This window comes from Engystomops pustulosus, chromosome 8 (assembly GCF_040894005.1).
Source record: "Engystomops pustulosus chromosome 8, aEngPut4.maternal, whole genome shotgun sequence".
NCBI classification, from domain to species: Eukaryota; Metazoa; Chordata; class Amphibia; order Anura; family Leptodactylidae; genus Engystomops; species Engystomops pustulosus.
The window spans coordinates 44352264-44372081 of NC_092418.1; the positions used below are offsets into that span (position 1 = coordinate 44352264).

The 19818-nt window shown below is 44.3% G+C and overlaps 1 protein-coding gene across 1 annotated transcript in view; it reads left to right on the plus strand.

Moving 5' to 3' along the window:
- The first annotated feature begins 16396 nt into the window (after positions 1 to 16396).
- LOC140076204 (UPF0764 protein C16orf89 homolog) overlaps positions 16397 to 19818 on the plus strand; it is a 36266-nt gene continuing 32844 nt past the window's right edge. The window contains exon 1 of the mRNA XM_072122718.1: positions 16397 to 16663. Coding sequence (XP_071978819.1) covers positions 16492 to 16663 — 172 coding nt within the window. The 5' untranslated portion in view covers positions 16397 to 16491. The remainder of the gene's footprint in view (positions 16664 to 19818) is intronic.

Genomic DNA, 19818 nt, shown 5'->3' on the forward strand with positions numbered 1-19818 from the left:
TTGGAAATCATGACGGGTGGGGGGGGGGTTGTTGGTAAAACTGAGGCTGCGGTCACACATAACGTGGGGTATACTGGTAATACTGAGGCTGCGGTTACACGTAACACGGGATATGCTGGTAATACTGAGGCTGCGGTCACACGTAACGCAGGGTATACTGGTAATACTGAGGCTGCGGTCACACGTAACACGGAGTATACTGGTAATACTGAGGCTGCGGTCACACATAACACGGAGTATACTGGTAATACTGAGGCTGCAGTCACATGTAACGCGGGGTATGCTGGTAATACTGAGGCTGCGGTCACACGTAACGCAGGGTATACTGGTAATACTGAGGCTGCGGTCACACGTAACACGGGGTATGCTGGTAATACTGAGGCTGTGGTCACACGTAACACGGAGTATACTGGTAATACTGAGGCTGCGGTCACACATAACGCGGGGTATGCTGGTAATACTGAGGCTGTGGTCACACGTAACACGGGGTATACTGGTAATACTGAGGCTGTGGTTACACGTAACACGGGATATGCTGGTAATACTGAGGCTGCGGTCACACGTAACACAGGGTATACTGGTAATACTGAGGCTGCGGTTACACGTAACGCAGGGTATGCTGGTAATACTGAGGCTGCGGTCACACGTAACACGGGGTATGCTGGTAATACTGAGGCTGCGGTCACACGTAACACGGAGTATACTGGTAATACTGAGGCTGCGATCTCACGTAATGTGGGGTATGCTGGTAATACTGAGGCTGCGGTCACAGGTAACACGGGGTATACTGGTAATACTGAGGCTGCGGTTACACGTAACACGGGGTATGCTGGTAATACTGAGGCTGCGGTCACACGTAACGCAGGGTATACTGGTAATACTGAGGCTGCGGTCACACGTAACACGGGGTATGCTGGTAATACTGAGGCTGTGGTCACACGTAACACGGAGTAAACTGGTAATACTGAGGCTGCGGTCACACATAACGCGGGGTATGCTGGTAATACTGAGGCTGTGGTCACACGTAACACGGGGTAAACTGGTAATACTGAGGCTGCGGTTACACGTAACACGGGGTTTGCTGGTAATACTGAGGCTGCGGTCACACCTAACGCAGGGTATACTGGTAATACTGAGGCTGCGGTCACACGTAACACGGGGTATGCTGGTAATACTGAGGCTGTAGTCACACGTAACACGGAGTATACTGGTAATACTGAGGCTGCGGTCACACATAACACGGAGTATACTGGTAATACTGAGGCTGCGGTCACACATAACACGGAGTATACTGGTAATACTGAGGCTGCGGTCACACATAACGCAACGCATTGATTCCTTCAGCCCTTGCATTTGGACAATACAGGACACTGGGTGCCGTTACCGATCGCATGCGTCTGCATAGAAGCGCATCTTGCCCCTGTGCACGAGTCAGCGCAACGTGTGACATCACTCCTTATTCTACAGCAACACTTAATACAGTCAATCAAAGTAGTACAACTTTCAGCATCTCATTCAACTGCTGGGAGTTGTAGTTCTTGAGTCCACTGTTATTCTATATGTATGTACACATTGCAGGGATGTAATGAGGTGCACTGTGTGTGTGTAAATGTGATGCACTTTTACTTTGTACCTTTTTCTTGTGCTGGAAGCCATCAGCAGCTCCTTATCCATCCTGAGCTCCTGCACATGTGAGTGCAGCCTGTGCTGTGCCAGGGGGAGGACGCTCCAGCAGCAGCTGGTAGCTGATTTGTGGCCCCTGATGTCTGTCAAAACCAGGAGGAAGGGGGCCCACTGTGACAACTAGGGGGCCCACGTCCTCTGGTCTGTAATTAGTAACAGCTCACTGTCTGCTCCTCCAGTGAATCAGGGGCCATGTTCTCCTGCAGTGACTCTGGGGCTGAGGTGCTCAGTGCAGGGAGGAGGAAATGTCTTACTCACTGCCCCAGCGCAGCTATGGGAAGAGCAGAGAACCTGTCTCTCCCTCCTGCAGGACGTCATAGTCCCCCCTGCTGCCCCCCTCCTCCAGCCTCAGCTGAATGTTCCTGCTCACAGACACAGATAAGAGATGGTGACTTATGATAAGGGCCCACCGGGGCTTTGACCGGTATCCCGGCAGGCCAGTCCGAGCCTGTTTGTAAGTAGCTTTACTGGATGGCTCCATCAGTTCCTGGATAGAGATATGAACATAGTCACAGCTATGTTTTGGGATTACCAGTGGTCTAATCTACTGATGTCACAGATCTCATAGAGAACACATTAAGTATGTTAAGGAGGTCGCACTGGTTTCGGACGCCATCTTGACTACTGTCCGCCATCTTAGATACAGCGGCCATCTTCCCTGACCATTGTCAAGTTAATGTCATGATTCAAACTTCATTTTATGTAACCTGTTTGCTCGCCTATCAGCTAATACCCTTTGACATTTAATGAGAAGCCAGTCTGTCCTTGATTATATTATGATTCTGGAGCCCATTTATCTTCTTCTTCTCAGCAAATTAGTATAAACAATATCTGTGTACAAGGTCTCTGAGAACTGAGCACAATTAATTAACTTTTTTCCCAGAATGTGCTGATGTCCAATGGAATCTAAGTGCCTTATCTCATTTCATACAGCACCCAAAATGCTGATTTCTCTGTATTAAAATACAGTTGGGGTTTTTGAAATAAACAGTGTGATTTGAGTGCATTGGAAGACCGGACTGTGTCTTTCTTTTACTCTGTCATCTCGCTGCCGGCAGCTATCTCATCCTCCCTCAAAGGGTTAATTAGGACTCACCTTACAAAAGTCAAGAGGGCTGTTGGGGCCCTGCATAAAATCCCTATGAAGTAATACAGCATAGACATCAAGTGATCCAACCTTATAATTAACAGGCCCTCAGTCAAGGAACCAACAACAGGTTACTTCTTCTGAGGTTTCTGAAATTCCTGGGCATCTAAATGACCTCCTCGATTATCACCTAGGTCAGTGATGGTGGACCTTTTAGAGACCGAGTTCCCAAACTAGAACCAAAATCCACTTATTTACTGTGAAGTGCCAACGTGGAATTTGAAGCAGTAACTTATTGCTACCTGTTCTTCCACATCTTTCAATTGTATCAGCCCCTGAGGCCACCAACACAGTTGAAAGAAGGAGGGCAAATTCAGACTATCATTGTAGCTTATTTCTAGGGTCACTCTGTACAAGAAGAATGGTGGGTCCAGCAGGAGGATCATGATCTTCAAAGACAATACAGTTCTGTCAAAACCTTCTCCCTTTTCCCGCAGTTCAAAACAACCAATAACTTGTCACTTTAAAATAGCTCTAAGAGCAGCAACTCTTAAGTTGCCTGGGACTGCAGGAAGGTTCGGTGTTTGGTAAACTCTGTACTGGGGCAATGGCCTGAGCTCCCCCAGAAAGGCTTTGAGTGCCACAGGTTTGCCACCACTGACCTAGGTAGTGATGCTTCTTTCCCGAAATCCGATAAGACAGGGCAGAGTTCCCACCGCGAAAGCACAGGGTGTTCCTCTGATGGAGGTGTCATAACTCCCACTTTAATCTGCATAGGCTCATATACTTCTGTCAGGGCCGGATTAAGGGTGGTGGGGGCCCCTGGGCGCAAATTGGTGGGGGCCCTTCCAACAATGTTTTTGGAAGTATATAGCCTGCCAGAACCCTGTAGTATATAGCCTGCCAGCCCTCTGTAGTATATATCCTGCCAGCCCCCTGTAGTATATAGCCTGCACCCCCCTGTAAAATACAGCCACCAGTCCCCTGTAGTATACAGCCGCCAGTCCCCTGTAGAAAATGGCCACAAAATAATAAACTTCATACTTACCTCCCCTTCCTTTCCAGTGATCCCACGACACTGCAGGCTTTTCCTCGCTCTTCGGGCAGCCACCGAAGACACAGCTGCTATCGCTGGGGGAGATTGCCGATGCACTGTTTTGGCGGCAGAATGTAGTGATCGGACGCCGACAGTGTGACGTTATCACTCGCCGCCGGAGTCCCATCACAGCCTCACTGACACAGCTGACATCCTAGACCCCTATGTGCGATTCAGGCGGCCACGGGCTGAGCTGAGTCGCTGACTGTCGCAAACTGGTGGGGGCCCCTTAAAAAGTGAAAGTGGTGGGGGCACCAGGAGCCTCTCCTTTAATCCGGCCCTGTCTTCTGTTTGCATGGTTTCTACAGTATTTTGCAGGGTGACTCAAAATACTTACGTTTATGTTCTCTATAATGTCTACTCTGACTCCCAAAGTAATAGCTTGTTCTAAGGTCTTGTTCGTTATTGTGTAACAAACTTGTCCAGCAACAGTGCAACCACAACCAGACTTGACGTAAGCTGTCAGACTGTTTAGGCGGTGGTGAACTAGTCCTGCGATGTCCCTGTGGACTATGATCCTGCCTACATTAGATAAAACCGCCCGGACAAGAGCAAACCTGCTCTTAGGAACCTAACAGACCTTGAGTGACCGTGAAAGGTGACACAGAAAACTTAATCCCTCTAGCAGCCACATGGGTGGAGGAGCGGTCAGGTAACAGGAATTCAGAGGCAGATCAGTGTTCACACTGGTACACAGAAAAGCATCAAAATAAAAAGAAACACGTCTGAGACAGTGAAAGCAGGGTATCACTGGGAGAAACAACACTGATGGTCAAGCAACAGATACAGACAGACAAGCTAAGTCTGACTGAACCGGGTCAAAACCAAGATGGCGGCAAAGGTACAGAATCGTATTGCAATAGAATGGTCAGTAACAAGTATCTGATGTAAAATACACAGAAAAAAAAACTAAGGGAGTAATGGACACTGTTCCCAGTACTGACTGGTTGAACCATACATCACTCAAATAACAGCTGTACGCAAAACAAGCTCAAACTCACTCCCAGCTTTCCCTAAGGAAAGATCCTGAAAAGAAGCTGTCAGTTAAAGCAGCCTTAGGTGTGGTTTTCAAGAACAAAATCCTGAAATCTGATCCCAGAGAAATTAGAGAGTTCTGAGTGATTTGTATAAGAGCAAAACTATGTCCTTTTCATGACAATCTATTCCTCATTTGAAACATACCAAATTTTATTTGCTTTATTAGCAACCGCCTGACTCTGGTCACTAAAATTAAGTTTATCATCCACCAATATTCCCAAGTCTTTTTCTGGTAAAGTTTTACCAAGTAATTGACTGTTTAGAACAAAGTAGAACTTTTGGCACACTTCTTCATGTGTAAACTTCTTGCACATGAAATTAAGAAGTGTCTGCACCACATATGAGTCACACATGACCCTTTTGTGGCGTGACTGCATTATTCTTCATGTGACAAAAATTTCTGCAATTTCTGACATGGGCGTTCCCGTGCTTGGTCGGACCGTGTGACATATTTATAATGCAACGTCCTACAGAATCGTGTTGCACGCCATATGTTAAAGGTGCACCAAGAAGAAAGTTGGTGTACTCTGTCGGAGCAGTGAAGGGAGCGCCAGATTAATGAAGAACGAGCGTCTAAATCCTGAATCTGGTTCATTCTGCACACTACTCTGCATACTGTGGGGCACATTTACTTAGAAATTCGGAAAATGCACTAAAAGTGCTATTTCCGTGTATAATGTTGTGTGTGGCGATTCACTAAGATCGTGTGCCAGAAATCATGAATCTGTCACTTCCCCGCACTGGTCTGACAGAGTTCACCATCTTTTTTGTGGTGCACCTTTAACATTGGGCGTGTGACACAATTTGCTAGTCAAATACAGCACTCGGTCCAAATCAGTCGCCACAAAAGGGTTTCTTGAATGCCTTTGCAAGCCGTTTTAGCCTTGAAGAAGGTGCACACTAAAACAAATGTGCGGGGCAAAGCCCTTAGTAAAGGTGCCCCTGTGTCTTTTAATTGTATAATAGAGATGCTAAAGATGGAGATGCTTAGGTTCCTGGTGTCAGCCTGGTCATTGGTTTGTTCTGTTCTTGTCTCTGTCTGGGCCCATAACCTGTTGCAGAGCTTCTATCTTCAGCAGCACACAGACATTGTAGGAGAACATACTTGGTTATAAACTATATTTAGGAAAAAGTAGTACCCATCATAAGTAACATCAACGTCATCACCCTAATACAGATGTACACAGAATTTTAATGCCTGTCTAATGTAAATTGCCTACTGCGCTGTTGATCCCAGTTTTTTACCTACTGCTTCATCTAACATATTATAGCAAATGCCTGGATAGATTGTTCATGGCACTTTTGGAATCAGTCTATGCCGCCTCAGGATCTGATTCATTGGAGGAGGTCAATCATATAACCCATCTGTGTCCTGATCCTGCACTCCTGGTGAACTCCATCAGTATGTCAATCACAGCAGCTTCCTTCTCTCTCGCTTAGGAGACAACCATAGCTAGATGCCAACTGCCAACCCCCTCTCCCCACATTCCCCAACTTACTGCCTTTCCTGCGGGACAGCAACAAAAGTGTATACACAGACAGCATGACAGGTCAGAAAGCATCATGACAAGATAGCATGAGAATATTTACATGCCTGCAACAGAGGAAGCTTAGGACACTGTGGTGCAGGCATGGGCAGGCAGCATAAAGCTATTGTTGCCTGTCTGTGCCTGCACTACAAACCCTGTTCAAATATTTATCAGGGAGCATCACACACTGTACATTTTTCTAAGGACTTGTATTCACAGCTTGAAAAGTTTTTGGTACATGTACTTACCTGTAACAGACTCGGATGCCATTTTTTAAAATATGGGAGGTTTGTGCGGCCATGTGCCCTACGGGAGCCAGAGGCCCTAGGCGTCTGCCCATTCCGCCCACATGAGGATCTGCCATTGACTTCAGCATATTGTTGTTGGAGTCAATTGCAACACCCCCCACCAGGGCCTAGCCGTTTCTTGGGGCCTGGAGGCAGCCGGGGCCCAGAATCCCGGAGTGGCTGATGGTTGCGGCCTAGGCATGCTGGGGTCACGGTGCTTGGTATGGGGACCGTAGGGTTGTGCTACAGCCTGGCAGGTCTCCAGCAGGTGGTGTATGCAAGAAAATGTTGATGCAGAGGGTGATGTACTTGAATCTCCGTGGGGCAACCCCTTTAATGTCTGTAGAATGAGTCCTTGGGTAATGGATGGGGCGCCCTTGTTGTCACAGCCGTATTCAGCGAACAGACAGAGGACACGTTGTGCAAAACAACTTATGGTTCTTTATTTGAACAACTGCAGGCAACGAGCCAAACGATCCGGTTACAGATGCCGGATTGTTGGAGATTCCAGATTACAGGAGTGGTCATGGAGAGTGATCCTCAGGAGTAGATTCACCAGCCTGGAAGTAGGTGCAGGCTGGGAGGTAGCTGTGTCCAGGTATGGAAGCTGCAGCTTTGTCCTGGGTGTTCTGTGTGTGGCACTGAAGGTGTGTCACACTATCTCTCTGGTCACTGACTGTCTGTGCTCTGTAGTGAGAGCTGAGGCCTGTAGCAGGAGCATGTGCTCTAAGTTCTCTTTTGTAAGAAAGCTTGCTGGAAAGAGGACTTGGCCCTTCCTGTCCAGGGGTTTTGTTATTCCCTGGTAATGTGGTGGCTCACTCTCCAATCACACTCCAGTTTACAGATTGGAATATAATTGGATGTCAATAAATCAAAACACATGCCGTACAGGCAGGGTCTACCGCTGCTAATTACCTTCGAATGACTGTATTACCCTAAAAGTGAGTTGAACAGACTCCTCTAGAGGGATTCTACAGGTAGTTGGCCTTATTCGCAAGCACTCCCTTGCCTACACGTCGGCAGGGGTGTTGCACAATCCCAAAGTTTTTTTTTTTTTTAAAGCAAACAATGTACAGAAGCCTAACTATTCTATCTCATAAAGGACCTTCATAATTTTAGTACACATTTATTTTGGTACTCTAATAATTACTCTGTCAGACATGATTCCTATATCGCAGTGATGGCGAACCTATGACACGCGTAGTCATTTTTGCTGACACGCGGCCGCCCAGCGCCCGCTGTCCCCCCCTCCCTGTGTAATGTGCTACCCCTATGTTAATGTCCCGCCGCCCCCGTCCTTGTGTTTCTGTCCCTGTGCAATGTGCTCCCCCTGTGTTAATGTCCCTGTGTAATGTGCTGCCCCTGTGGTAATGTCCCGCCCCCGTCCCTGTGTTTCTGCCCCCTGCTTACCTGTCCGGCGCCGCGTTGGTCCGCCCACCTTCTGCAACTCCTCCGGCTCCTCCAGGCTGCAATGCGCGCTGCTCGTCACGTGACTGAGGCGACCTGACGTCAGGTCACGTCAGTCACGTGACCCGAGGCGCGCGGTGCAACCTGGAGGAGCCGAGCCGCCTCCAGTAAAGCTACAGGGAAGAAGACATCACTGGGTAAGTATGTAAGTTTATTATTATATTATATTTAAAGGGAGGGCGCTAGGGGTATTTTAGTAGTAAAGGGAGGGTGCTAGGGGTAATTTAGTAGTAAAGGGAGGTCGCTAGGGGTATTTTAGTAGTAAAGGGAGGCCGCTAGAAGTATTTTAGTAGTAAAGGGAGGGTGCTAGGGGTATTTTAGTAGTAAAGGGAGGGTGCTAGGGGTAATTTAGTAGTAAAGGGAGGTCGCTAGGGGTATTTTAATAGTAAAGGGAGGCCGCTAGGGGTATTTTAGTAGTAAAGGGAGGTCGCTAGGGGTATTTTAGTAGTAAAGGGAGGCCGCTAGGGGTATTTTAGTAGTAAAGAGAGGCCGCTAGGGGTATTTTAATAGTAAAGGGAGGTCGCTAGGGGTATTTTAGTAGTAAAGGAAGGTCGCTAGGGGTATTTTAATAGTAAAGGGAGGCCGCTAGGGGTATTTTACTAGTAAAGGGAGGCCGCTAGGGGTATTGTAGTAGTAAAGGGAGGCCGCTAGGGGTATTTTAGTAGTAAAGGGAGGCCGCTAGGGGTATTTTAGTAGTAAAGGGAGGCCGCTAGGGGTATTTTAGTAGTAAAGGGAGGGCGCTAGGGGTATTTTAGTAGTAAAGGGAGGGCGCTAGGGGTATTTTAGTAGTAAAGGGAGGCCGCTAGGGGTATTTTAGTAGTAAAGGGAGGGCGCTAGGGGTATTTTAGTAGTAAAGGGAGGCCGCTAGGGGTATTTTAGTAGTAAAGGGAGGCCGCTGCTGGACATGTTATTAATAAGGGGAGGGCGCTGCTGGACATGTTATTACAAAATTAGGTTTTTCCTAAAGGTGACACAGCACCCGAGTTATGCTTGTTTATTTGGCGAATTTTGACACACCAAGCTCAAAAGGTTGCCCATCACTGCTATATCGGATACAAGGTTAATAAGCCATTCGACAGATTACTGCGCATGAATAGGACATACGTTTTATTATACCCTACATACAGATTTAGACCCGTTGTATAAGCATTTCTCCATTCACAACAAGGCTGCTGCTTTTGATTGTTTCTTTGGGTCTTTCCAAACCTTCTAAAACAAATACAGAGACTGCTATGAGCCATTCAGCAGGCTGTACTTCTCCTAAAGAAAGAAAATAAGGAATTTAACCTGGACGGCTTGTAAACTTAAACCTGATGTAGTGTTTATAATGCAGAAATATATTGGGTTATGTATTTTTGATGTATAGGATATAAGTAGTGTGCACTTTATAGTGTGTTCTTTGTCTTATGGTATATAGAAGTTCTTTGGACAAATATTTGTTTTATAGATTTCAATGTGACTGATGTGTGATGTTTGTATAACTCTAACCTCAGGATACAACAGGAATTAAGTGTCTTAAGTGTAAGGATACGCTGTCTGGTGAGGTTAAACCCCAAACAAAAACATACTGTAACATGTTTTTGATGCAATTACATTTGAAAAAGGTTAGTTGAGGTCCTTGACACAACTCTAAAACCAAATATTGCATCTAAAACATGAAAAATGCATACTTACTAGGGTTGTACTCATAGCAGTATGAGAAATTTGATAGCACAATATGCAAAAACAAAACAATACTTCACCATAAAAAAAATGCTTCTGGTAGCGGAGTGGTTGCAGGATTTACACCAATGGTAAAACTGTTTTCTGATGCATAAAATGCATTGATTTTAGTGTTTAAGATTTATGTATTGGAAAGGTTAGTTTATGAACCAGCATGTTTTTGAGAAAAAATCCATACACTAAACTACTACTGTATTTTTCTTCAGGTTTGCAGCACTGGACCCTTGTATTGGACTAAGATTTTCAGTATCGAAAAAGTATCAAACTTTTGATGCATTGAGCCTCCCTTATACCTACCCCTCCCCAATCTCAGCAGGGATTCTCTGCAGTCAATAGCTAGAGGCACATCTGTGCAAAGCTAAAAAGTAAGGGGTGAGTGCCTTCCTATACATATGGCTCCGGTGGCACAGTAAAGGTCTTGAGAGCGGGCTTTCAAAAGAACAAAATTTCCTGCCAATGCTGAAGGACCATAGGAGACAAAATGCTGAGAATGGCTGGCCTGTGAATGACCATGAGCTGTGGTCTGATAGGTGTGTCCATAAAGGAAATCTACCACTCGGAAAACCACTATTTAAACCTTTAATTATAACTTCTTGTTGCAGTCTGTACCCTGATGGAGAATCTTATTTGGAATAGCCGTAAAAACCTTGTCATTTTTGCAAAAAAATAGTTTCTCATAAGAATGCGAATTAGGCCCGAGCCTCCTGGGACATCACCTACGCCTCCTTTGTGCTGTCTAAAACAATATCCCCCCCCCCCACTTAGCAGTTTCTGAGAGCTCTTGTGAGCACGCTCATCATCCCTGTCGTGCAGCCAGCTGCTCCTCATTACGGCTGCATGACACATCCCGGAAATGGCTTCACTGTGAACGGACAGTGAAACTGATTCTCGGATGCATTGCGCATCTGGCTGCTTCTTTTTGTGGCTGCACGATAGGGATGACGAGTGTTCATGTGCTAGAGTACATGAGACCTGGTTGATCGCTCAGCACATAGGAGGCGTGGATGATGAGCCAGGAATGTCTGGGCCTAATTAGCATAATTTAATAAAATGTTTCTTTTCCAAAAGTTTAAATGGCTATTCCAAATAAGATCCTGTATCAGGGTACAGACTGCAACACGAAGGTATGTTTGGTTTAAATAGTGGTTTTCCAAGTGGAAGATTTCCTGTAAGAAAGCAGTTGTGGCCCAGATAAAGGAAGGCTGTATTATCAGAGTGAGGCTGCAAAGAGACAGAGCGGCAAAGCAACCTATTGCTCCAAACAGGTTTCAAGGAGCCAATAGTCACAGATATGTTAGGGGTGGGGGACAAACTATTCCACAAGAGGAAAAGTCTGTGACCTATTTCCCTTAGATCTACGGTGCAAACTCCCACTGATGAGAAGATAGACACCAAAACGGGGTTTCAGCATCAGGTTTCCTCACTTTTTTTGTCTCAGAATATACACATCTGAACTTACCCTAAAGCCTATTGTCCACAAACAAGTCCACAAACTTACTCTCTAATATTTTTGCACCGATACCCAGAGAAGTATCACAAAACTCGATACCAATACAATATGCAACACTCTCGCCGATGCAAGGCAGAGTGGTTGTTGCGAATACATCCCACCATGTAGCTTGCAGCCTGTGAAGGGTCTGATCAGCCCCACAGCATGTCACTACATAACAACCACATAACACAGATGAGCACTGCAACGGTAGAGTCTGCCTGGTAAGGCAGGAGTTAATTCTAAATGTGATATAATTCCAGCAACCAATCACATGTGTTATACCTTGTTTCTGTGAGCTGAGATGTAATTGGAGGAGTAGCCACCACCTGACCAGTGGGAGTAACAAAACCCCTGGTCAGGAAACTTCTAGAGTTCAGAAGAAGAAGTCAGTCAGACCCAGGAGTCTGAAGGAGAGAGAAGAAGACTGGAGTTAATCCAGTACAGATCAGATTAGAGACTCTGAAGAGTCAGTGCAGCCAGCACACCAGACAAGAGCAGGTGAGCCCAGCTCCCTGCTTGAGTGTAGTGAGTTAGTCAGTGAGAGAAAGGGGTATCATCCTACCTTCAAGGGTGATATCTGAAGCAACCCAGGACAAGCTGAAGCATCCTGCTAGGACACAGCTATTTCCCAGCCTGCCATTGCATCCAGGCTGATGAACTACTCCTGTGGCTCCCTCCAACTACATCTCCAGCATTCTACCATTCTGTCAAGGCACGTTGCTACTGTTCCTGTCGGTTAATAAAGAACTGTAAGTTATTTTCGTTCAGCATCTGCCTCCGTCTGGTCCCTGCTACTACAGCTGTCACCATCACGGGCACCCTGTCCACCACACAGAGACTCATACTCTAGACACCAAAGGGTTGCCCAGGGAGAACCGCTATAGCAGCCTCTCCCTCATCATTTCTTGCGAACACCACCCTACTGGAGACCTGCCAGGCTGTAGGACAGCCCTCCGGTTCCCCATACCAAGCACCGTGACAATAGCGTGCCTAGGCCGCAACCGCCAGCCACGCAGGTACTGCGGGCCCCAACTGTCTCCAGGCCCCAAGAAAAGGCTAGGTCTCGGTGGGGGATGTTGCAAATACTTTCAAGAAAAGAAAAAAAAGTATCATCTGAATTCAGTGTTTAGGGTGTGGTCACATGGGGAATTTACATTGTGTTTAGAAATGCAATGCAGACGTCTGGGGGAAGGGCTCAGCGTAATCGCATATGTAATCGCATAATCGCATTTCCTTTGAAACACATGTGATCAATAACGGTCAAACAGTGTTTTGCGAGGAGAAACTTTAGTGTTTTATGACATATAGGGGCAGATTTACTTACCTGGTCCATTCGCGATCCAGCGACGCGTTCTCTGCGGTGGATTCGGATCTTCCGCGCTGAATGCACTGGAGTTCACCAAGTGAAGGTAAGTGAAGGGCCGAGTGAAGGTAATCGCGTGTCCAGTGACATTTTTTTTAAATGCGGCGGCTTTTCCGAATTCGTCAGGTTTTCGTTCGGCCACGCCCCCCGATTTCCGTCACGTGCATGCCAGCGCTGATGCGACACAATCCGTTCGCGTGCACTAAAAACCCGGGGCAATTCAGGAAAAATCGGCGCAAATTGGAAATATTCGGGTAACACGTCGGGAAAACATGAATCGGGCCCTTAGTAAATGACCCCCATAGTGTTTATAAAATTTATTGTAAAGGTTGTCCTGGTTAATATAAAATAGTAAACTAAATATACTAAATAGTAAAATTTTGGGCTCAAATAGACTTTTTAGGCGTTTCTAAAGTCTGTATGTTATCCTTTTTATTTGCAGATGGCATATGGACATATTGGGGTAGATTTACTTACCCGTCCCGGTCCCGTCGCGTTCTCGCGGTGCGTTGTCCGATGAGGATTCTGGTACGGCGCGATTCACTAACTTCGTGCGTCCGAGTTACTGCATGTGTCGCTGCTGCGCCGAGGTCCGCCGGAGTTCAACTGCTTCTTCCTGGTGCATGTGAGTGCTTGATCTTGCGACACAAATCCTTTTTTAAATTCTGCGGTTTGTCCAAATCCGTCGGGTTGTCGGGTTTCTGTCGCGTGCAAGCCGGCGCGGAGGTGCCACAATCCGATCGCGTGCGCCAAAATCCCAGGGCAATTTGGCGCAAAATGGAAATATTCGGCAAACCTGACGAAAGTGCGGCATTCGGACCCTTAGTAAATGAACCCATTGTTTCCTATGGGTCTGTTCACATGTTCATTTTTTTCATGTATGTACGGAGAAAAAAATTGCAGCATGCATTATTTTGTCTCGCATGCTGGCCACGTCCATAGAAGTCAATAGATCTGCAAAAAATGGAAGGCACATGAATGCAATTTGTGTGCAGACTGTTTTTTCTCAAATCTTGCTAGGCAACCAACTGGGCAGGGCAAAAAGTACATTAGAAACCCATCAGTTTTTTTGCATATGTGAAAAAAAAAACGGATGGTGTATGAACGTAAAAAAAAACCCAATAAAATACAGACTGAACAACATGTCTGCATTTTTTGCAGATGCACAGTAGACATGCCCATCGCAATGAGCCCCTATTTTTTGTCTTAAACATTTTTATTTAGGGGCAGCACCGAGGCTCAGTGGTTAGCACTGCAGCCTCGCAGCACTTGGGTCTTGGCTTCAAGTCCCATCCAGGTCAACATCTGCAAAGAGTTTGTATGTTCTCTCTGTGTTTGCATGGGCTTCCAGTTTCCTCCTACACTCCAAAACATACTGGTAGGTTGATTAGATTGTGAGCCCAAGGGGGACAGGGACTGATCTGGCACTATATAAATAAAGGGATTATTATGATCATTTATTTAATTTAACTTTATTGTATGCTTAAAATAATAATAATGTAGTGATATAAAGAAAGTTTTCTATGAAGATCCATCTTTATATACCAGCGAATTAAGACTGTATAACTCTATGAAGGCTGTAGTGAAGCGCCTAGTTACATAAAATCCCCGCCATTGTTAACCAGTAAACATATAGGGGGACATTTACTTTCCTGGCCACTGGAGATCCCCGAAAGTGCCTTGTCCGACTCCATTGCTTCCCGCTCAGGTCGGACAGAGTTCACTGTCTTCTTCCCGGTGTATGTAAGTGCATTGGATGCGACAATTTTAATATTAAAACCCGCGCTCAGTCCGAATCTGTCGGATCGTCCGCACGAAAGCCGGAACTGCTACGCGCCAAAATCCAATTGCGTGCGACACAACCCCCTTCTACATCCCTGTCACAGCGGCGCAAATCCCGAAAAGCATGAACAGTCCGACGGAAATATGATCCACGGACCCTTAGTAAATAAGCCCCAAAGTCTAGTGGACAGAGGAGCTGTCTTTCTATGGCAGGCGGAGCATGGAGGTGGTCAGTCCAAATCCCAGGGTGGGCAAAACATTATTTTATTGAATAATTTAGAGCCTTGTGTCAGGGGAATCCCTGGGAGATGTAGAAACACCATATATGGACAGATGAGGATATTTCCATGATGATGTGGTCCCTGCCTCTAACCCCACACATCTATTAAAAGGATTCCCTGCACTATGTGTCCTCTAGGGAATCTCCTACAGAAATATACTACCGCAGGAGTCTGTACAACAGCACCAGTGATTCAGTAGACAAGTAACAGAAACCCAGTATTGAACCATGTGAGGTTTCGATACATCTTGCAACCCTACACTGTACACTTGCAGGATTAAGTAGACCAAACTAAGCTTAAAATACAAGCAATTTAAAAAATGAAGAATACTTTCTTATCTGACCGGAGCTCTTAATATCCTCACTTGTTCAGTCCACTTCAATGGAATGTTAGATATAATTACAATCAAATGTCCTCCTTGGATGTTATTCCTTTTTCCTTCAATAGCATAAGCCAGTGATGGCGAACCTTTTAGGGACTGAGTGCCCAAACTGCAACTCCAAAGCCTCCATATTTATCGCGAGATGCCAACCAAAAAGCAGTAACTTATTGCTCCCTGTTCTTCAACAACGTTCAATCATAATGGCCTCCTGAGGACACCAACACAGTAGAAAAAAAAGATGTAAAATTTGCATCATTGTAGCTTCTTTCCGGTTTCCCTCTGTACACAGAGAATCAAGGGGGCCAGCAGGAGGTCCTCCAAAGATAATTTGGCACTGACTACACATTCCTCTCTTCCTACAGTGCCATTTACCAAGTATGTAATATCACTAAAAGTAGCATCTTTTAAGTTGTTTGGAACTGCTGGGTGTGCTTGGGTGATGGCCCGGGTGCCCACAGAAAGAGCTCGGAGTGCCGCCTCTGGCACCCGTGCCATAGGTTCGCCACCACTGGCATAAGCCCACCATTCAGACCACTGCGACTGAGGTTATTCCTTCTCCTTTTCCACCGTTCACCACAGCGGACCGCTGGAAGAAATACATGCGGACATCACGTAGTATGTCTAAACAATTGAATTTTAATGTTGTAAAATCTACTTACAAACGACAAATTAAAATGCACATATAAAAAAGCAATCAGGACGCCAGTCTCGTGTGTCTGCCCGACCCTGGGTTTCACCAACCTCGGCTTCTACCGGGGCTAAGCTTAGCATGTCCGTTCAGTACAGTGATGCCAGTAAAAGTGCATGGATCGATTTAGCTGGTGGCAAGCTTTAAGGTCAAGCCTTGGTAAAAATTAACCCACTAAACCACCAATACTATAATCCAAAACTGACAATGATAATAGATCATCATTAAGAAACAAACTAAAAGAACGTTAACAGAGTCACCTATTATTCTTTTGTCAAGTATCTTATAGACTTTGGTAACTTGAGTTTGGGATATGAATAAACTTTTCTATTTTATGAATAACCTGCTTCTCCATAGCAAGAATAATAGGCTGAAGCTACACACTATAATATTGAATAAAACTAAACTAATGCCAACCTTGTCTGACCTATCACTTTTTGTGCTTAATAATAAAAGGTTAATAAGCTGTAAGAATGATCCCTCCCATAAATTGGAAATAAGTTTTGCTTCAGGATTGAGTTGTTGTACAAGCAGAGGAGACGCATAAAACTTCTATTCGTACAAGACAAGTGCAGGAATATTCCTCTGTTGACAATGCGGCTGCTGCTTTTACTTGTCTCTTTGGGTCTGTTCACCCCATCTACAACAAATACAGAGACTGCTGTGAGAAGTGCTCTATCAGCCATTGAGAAAGCTATACAGCTCCTCCAGAATGAATATAAGGAAATCAACTTGGACGGCATGTTTGGCTTTAGGCTCTTATCAGGTATAGTATGAAGTTTATATAACAAAACGGAACTTATACAAATATGTATTTCTTTACTTTCCGGGAATGCAATATTAATTATGTAGTAGTGCTGTAAGTAACAACCTTAACACTACCATACTGTAATTTTTTTATTTACCACTTATCAAGTTAAACCTGGTGTAGCGTTTATAATGCAGTAATATATTGGGGTATGCATTTCTTTGATAAAACCGGATAATAATAATCCCTTTATTTATATAGCGCTGACAGATTACACAGCGCTACACAGAGATTTCCAAATCGGTCCATCAGTAGTACATACAGGCAGTCCCCGGGTTACATACAAGATGGGTTCTGTAGGTTTGTTCTTAAGTTGAATTTGTATGTAAGTTGGAACTGTATATTTTATAACTGTAACCCCAGGCAAGTTTTTTGTGACAAATGGATTTAACAAATGTTGAGTTGTCATAAGAACCAGGATTAACACTAAAGCTGAATTGCAGAAACCTTTGATAATTGTTATAGCAGTTTATCGTAGCCTAAGGCTAAAGTAAAGTAAATTACCAACATTCAGTGGTCCGTGTGTAACTAGGGGTCGTCTGTAAGTCGGGTGTTCTTAAGTAGTGGCTGCCTGTACTGTAAAGTTTGTGCTTTGTTGCAGTATATAGCAGTTCTGTGGATATATTTTTTTTATACAGCATTGTGATATGTAATGTTTGGGTAACTTTAACCTCAGACAGCAACAGGAACTAAGTGTGTTCTAGTAGGATACACTGTCTGGTGCAGTTAAATCCAAAACAAAAACAAATTGAAAAAAGCAAACATGTTTTTTGGAGGCAATTGCATTTAAAAATAAATAGGTGGGGTCCATGAGGTCCATGCCTCACTACCCAAACCCCAGAAGCAGGTATGCTCTGCAGTTAGCAGCTTAAAGCACAGAGCTAGGAAGAAAGCTACCATCACAGGCAAGTGAGAGCCTTGTCATACATATTTCTCCACTGGCATAGGGAATCAAGTATACAAAACACCAATCATGATAAATGTCTACAATTTGTATCATTAGAACATATAGGGCACTGTGCTAATACTTGTATAATCGCTGTTGGGAAAAGGCAGCGATTGACAGTGACCATCTATGTCAGTGAACATCTCTGACCATCTCTGTCAGTCGCCGTCTCTGATGTCTCTGTCAGTGACCATCTCTTTCAGTGTCTGTCTCTGACTGCCTCATTCAGTGACCGTTTCTGACCGTCTTTTTAAGTGACTGTCTCTTTCCATCTCTGTATTTGACTCTGAATGTTACTTTGTCTATGGGTAGATTTATAAGAAATGTCTGAGAGCAAAAAAGTTGTAGTTGCCCACGGCAAGCAATCAGAACTCAAGTTTCATTTTTGCAAAGTTGTTTATAAAATTACAGCTGATCTGTGATTTGTTTCCAAAGACAACTGGAACAGTTTTAATTCAGACATATTTGATAAATCTCCCCCTGTCTCTGTATCCCTATCCACATTACCTCAATCAAAGCAAGTAAGCAATCAAAACTCAGAGCTCATATTAATGTGCTGTGGCAGAATAGCAACCAATCACGGCTCAGCTTCTAACTGCCACATCAGCAGCAGACAATGGATCCTGTATATGGTGGTTAATAGGTGTATTTTGGAAAGCATGGGGTGAAAATTTTGACTCAAAACATAACCTATCATGTTCCCTGAGTCACAGAGAGCGGCTGTGCAAAATTTGGTGATTGTTAATGCAAAGGTGCAGATTCCTTTAGCAGACATACATACATACATACATACAGTACATACATATACTTTCAGCTTTATATATTAGATAATGGGGATAAAGCACAGAACTCCCATTTTATATGTATATTAAGTGCAGAATCCATCCTTTCTGGCATTGCTATATCTTATATACATTTATAATGGGGGTAAAGCACAGTCAGGACAACTAGGAATTAGTTGCCCTGACTAGGAATTAGTTGCATATTAGTTTTCCATCTTTACTACCCCAAATTAAATACATAAGTACACAAGTTTTACAATTAGAATTTTAAAATGATTCTATTCTCTTCTCTGAGATATAAACTACAAGAATACTTCCATATCATTCTTGTTATTCAATCTTAGCGATTCTAGTGCCCCTGTTTTTATAATCAACCATGCCTCTCTTCTCAGTCATTTTTTATGTCTATCCCCGCCATTGATAGGTATCGTAACATGTTCCAGACCTGCAAAGGTTAACACGCATGGATCTCCTATATACATCACGTTAACATGTTCAATTAAGCGTGGTGTCCCTTTCCCATTGGTAATGGAATTCTTATGTTCTCCAAATCAGGCGAGTAGTGTAAGCATAGGGGCACATTTACTTACCCGGCGTGTAAGGGTGTTCCCGCTATGGATCGGATCCCCCGTGCCACTTACCGGAGGATCCGATCGAATTCTGGGCAGCCCCGAGGACTGCCAAGTGCCCCGGGACTGTCCGATCTTCTGAGCAGTCAGACCCCTTCCGGGTCTGACTGTAAACTGGCTGAGCATGCGTCAGCATGCTCAGACAGTTTACACTGTTATACAATAAATTAGTATTGTAGAGCAGTGTATTGAACTTGAACCAGCGATCAGAGCATTGCTGGGTCAAGTTCAAGTATGGAAAACACTACAGTTTACACATTAGAATACATAAAAAATAAATACATAAAAATATAAGCCCCTAAAATGTCACTTTCCCATAAAAACACTTAATAAAGTATAAAGAACACAAAACCCCCCACATATTTGGTATTTCCGTGTCCGTAACAATCTGTATAATAAAACAGAATTGTTACTGGACCCACGCGGTAAACGCCGGAGAAAAAAACGCAAAAAATGTTCCGAAAAAAGATCATTTTTAATTAATACCTTTAAAAAAAATGCTCTAAAAAGTGCTAAAAAATGTTAAGCCCTTAAACAGATTTGTGAGCTGAAAAATAAAAAAAAGTTATGCATATGAAAGACGATGAAAGATGATGTTAAAATTAAAAACATTTTCGCCAAATTACTTTTTATTCAGTAAAAATGGGAAAAAAATAAAAAAAATCTAAATAAATGAGGTATTTTCGTAATCGTGGTGACCCATAGAATAAAAATAATATACTACTTTTATGGTATGGTTAAGGCCAAAAACAACAC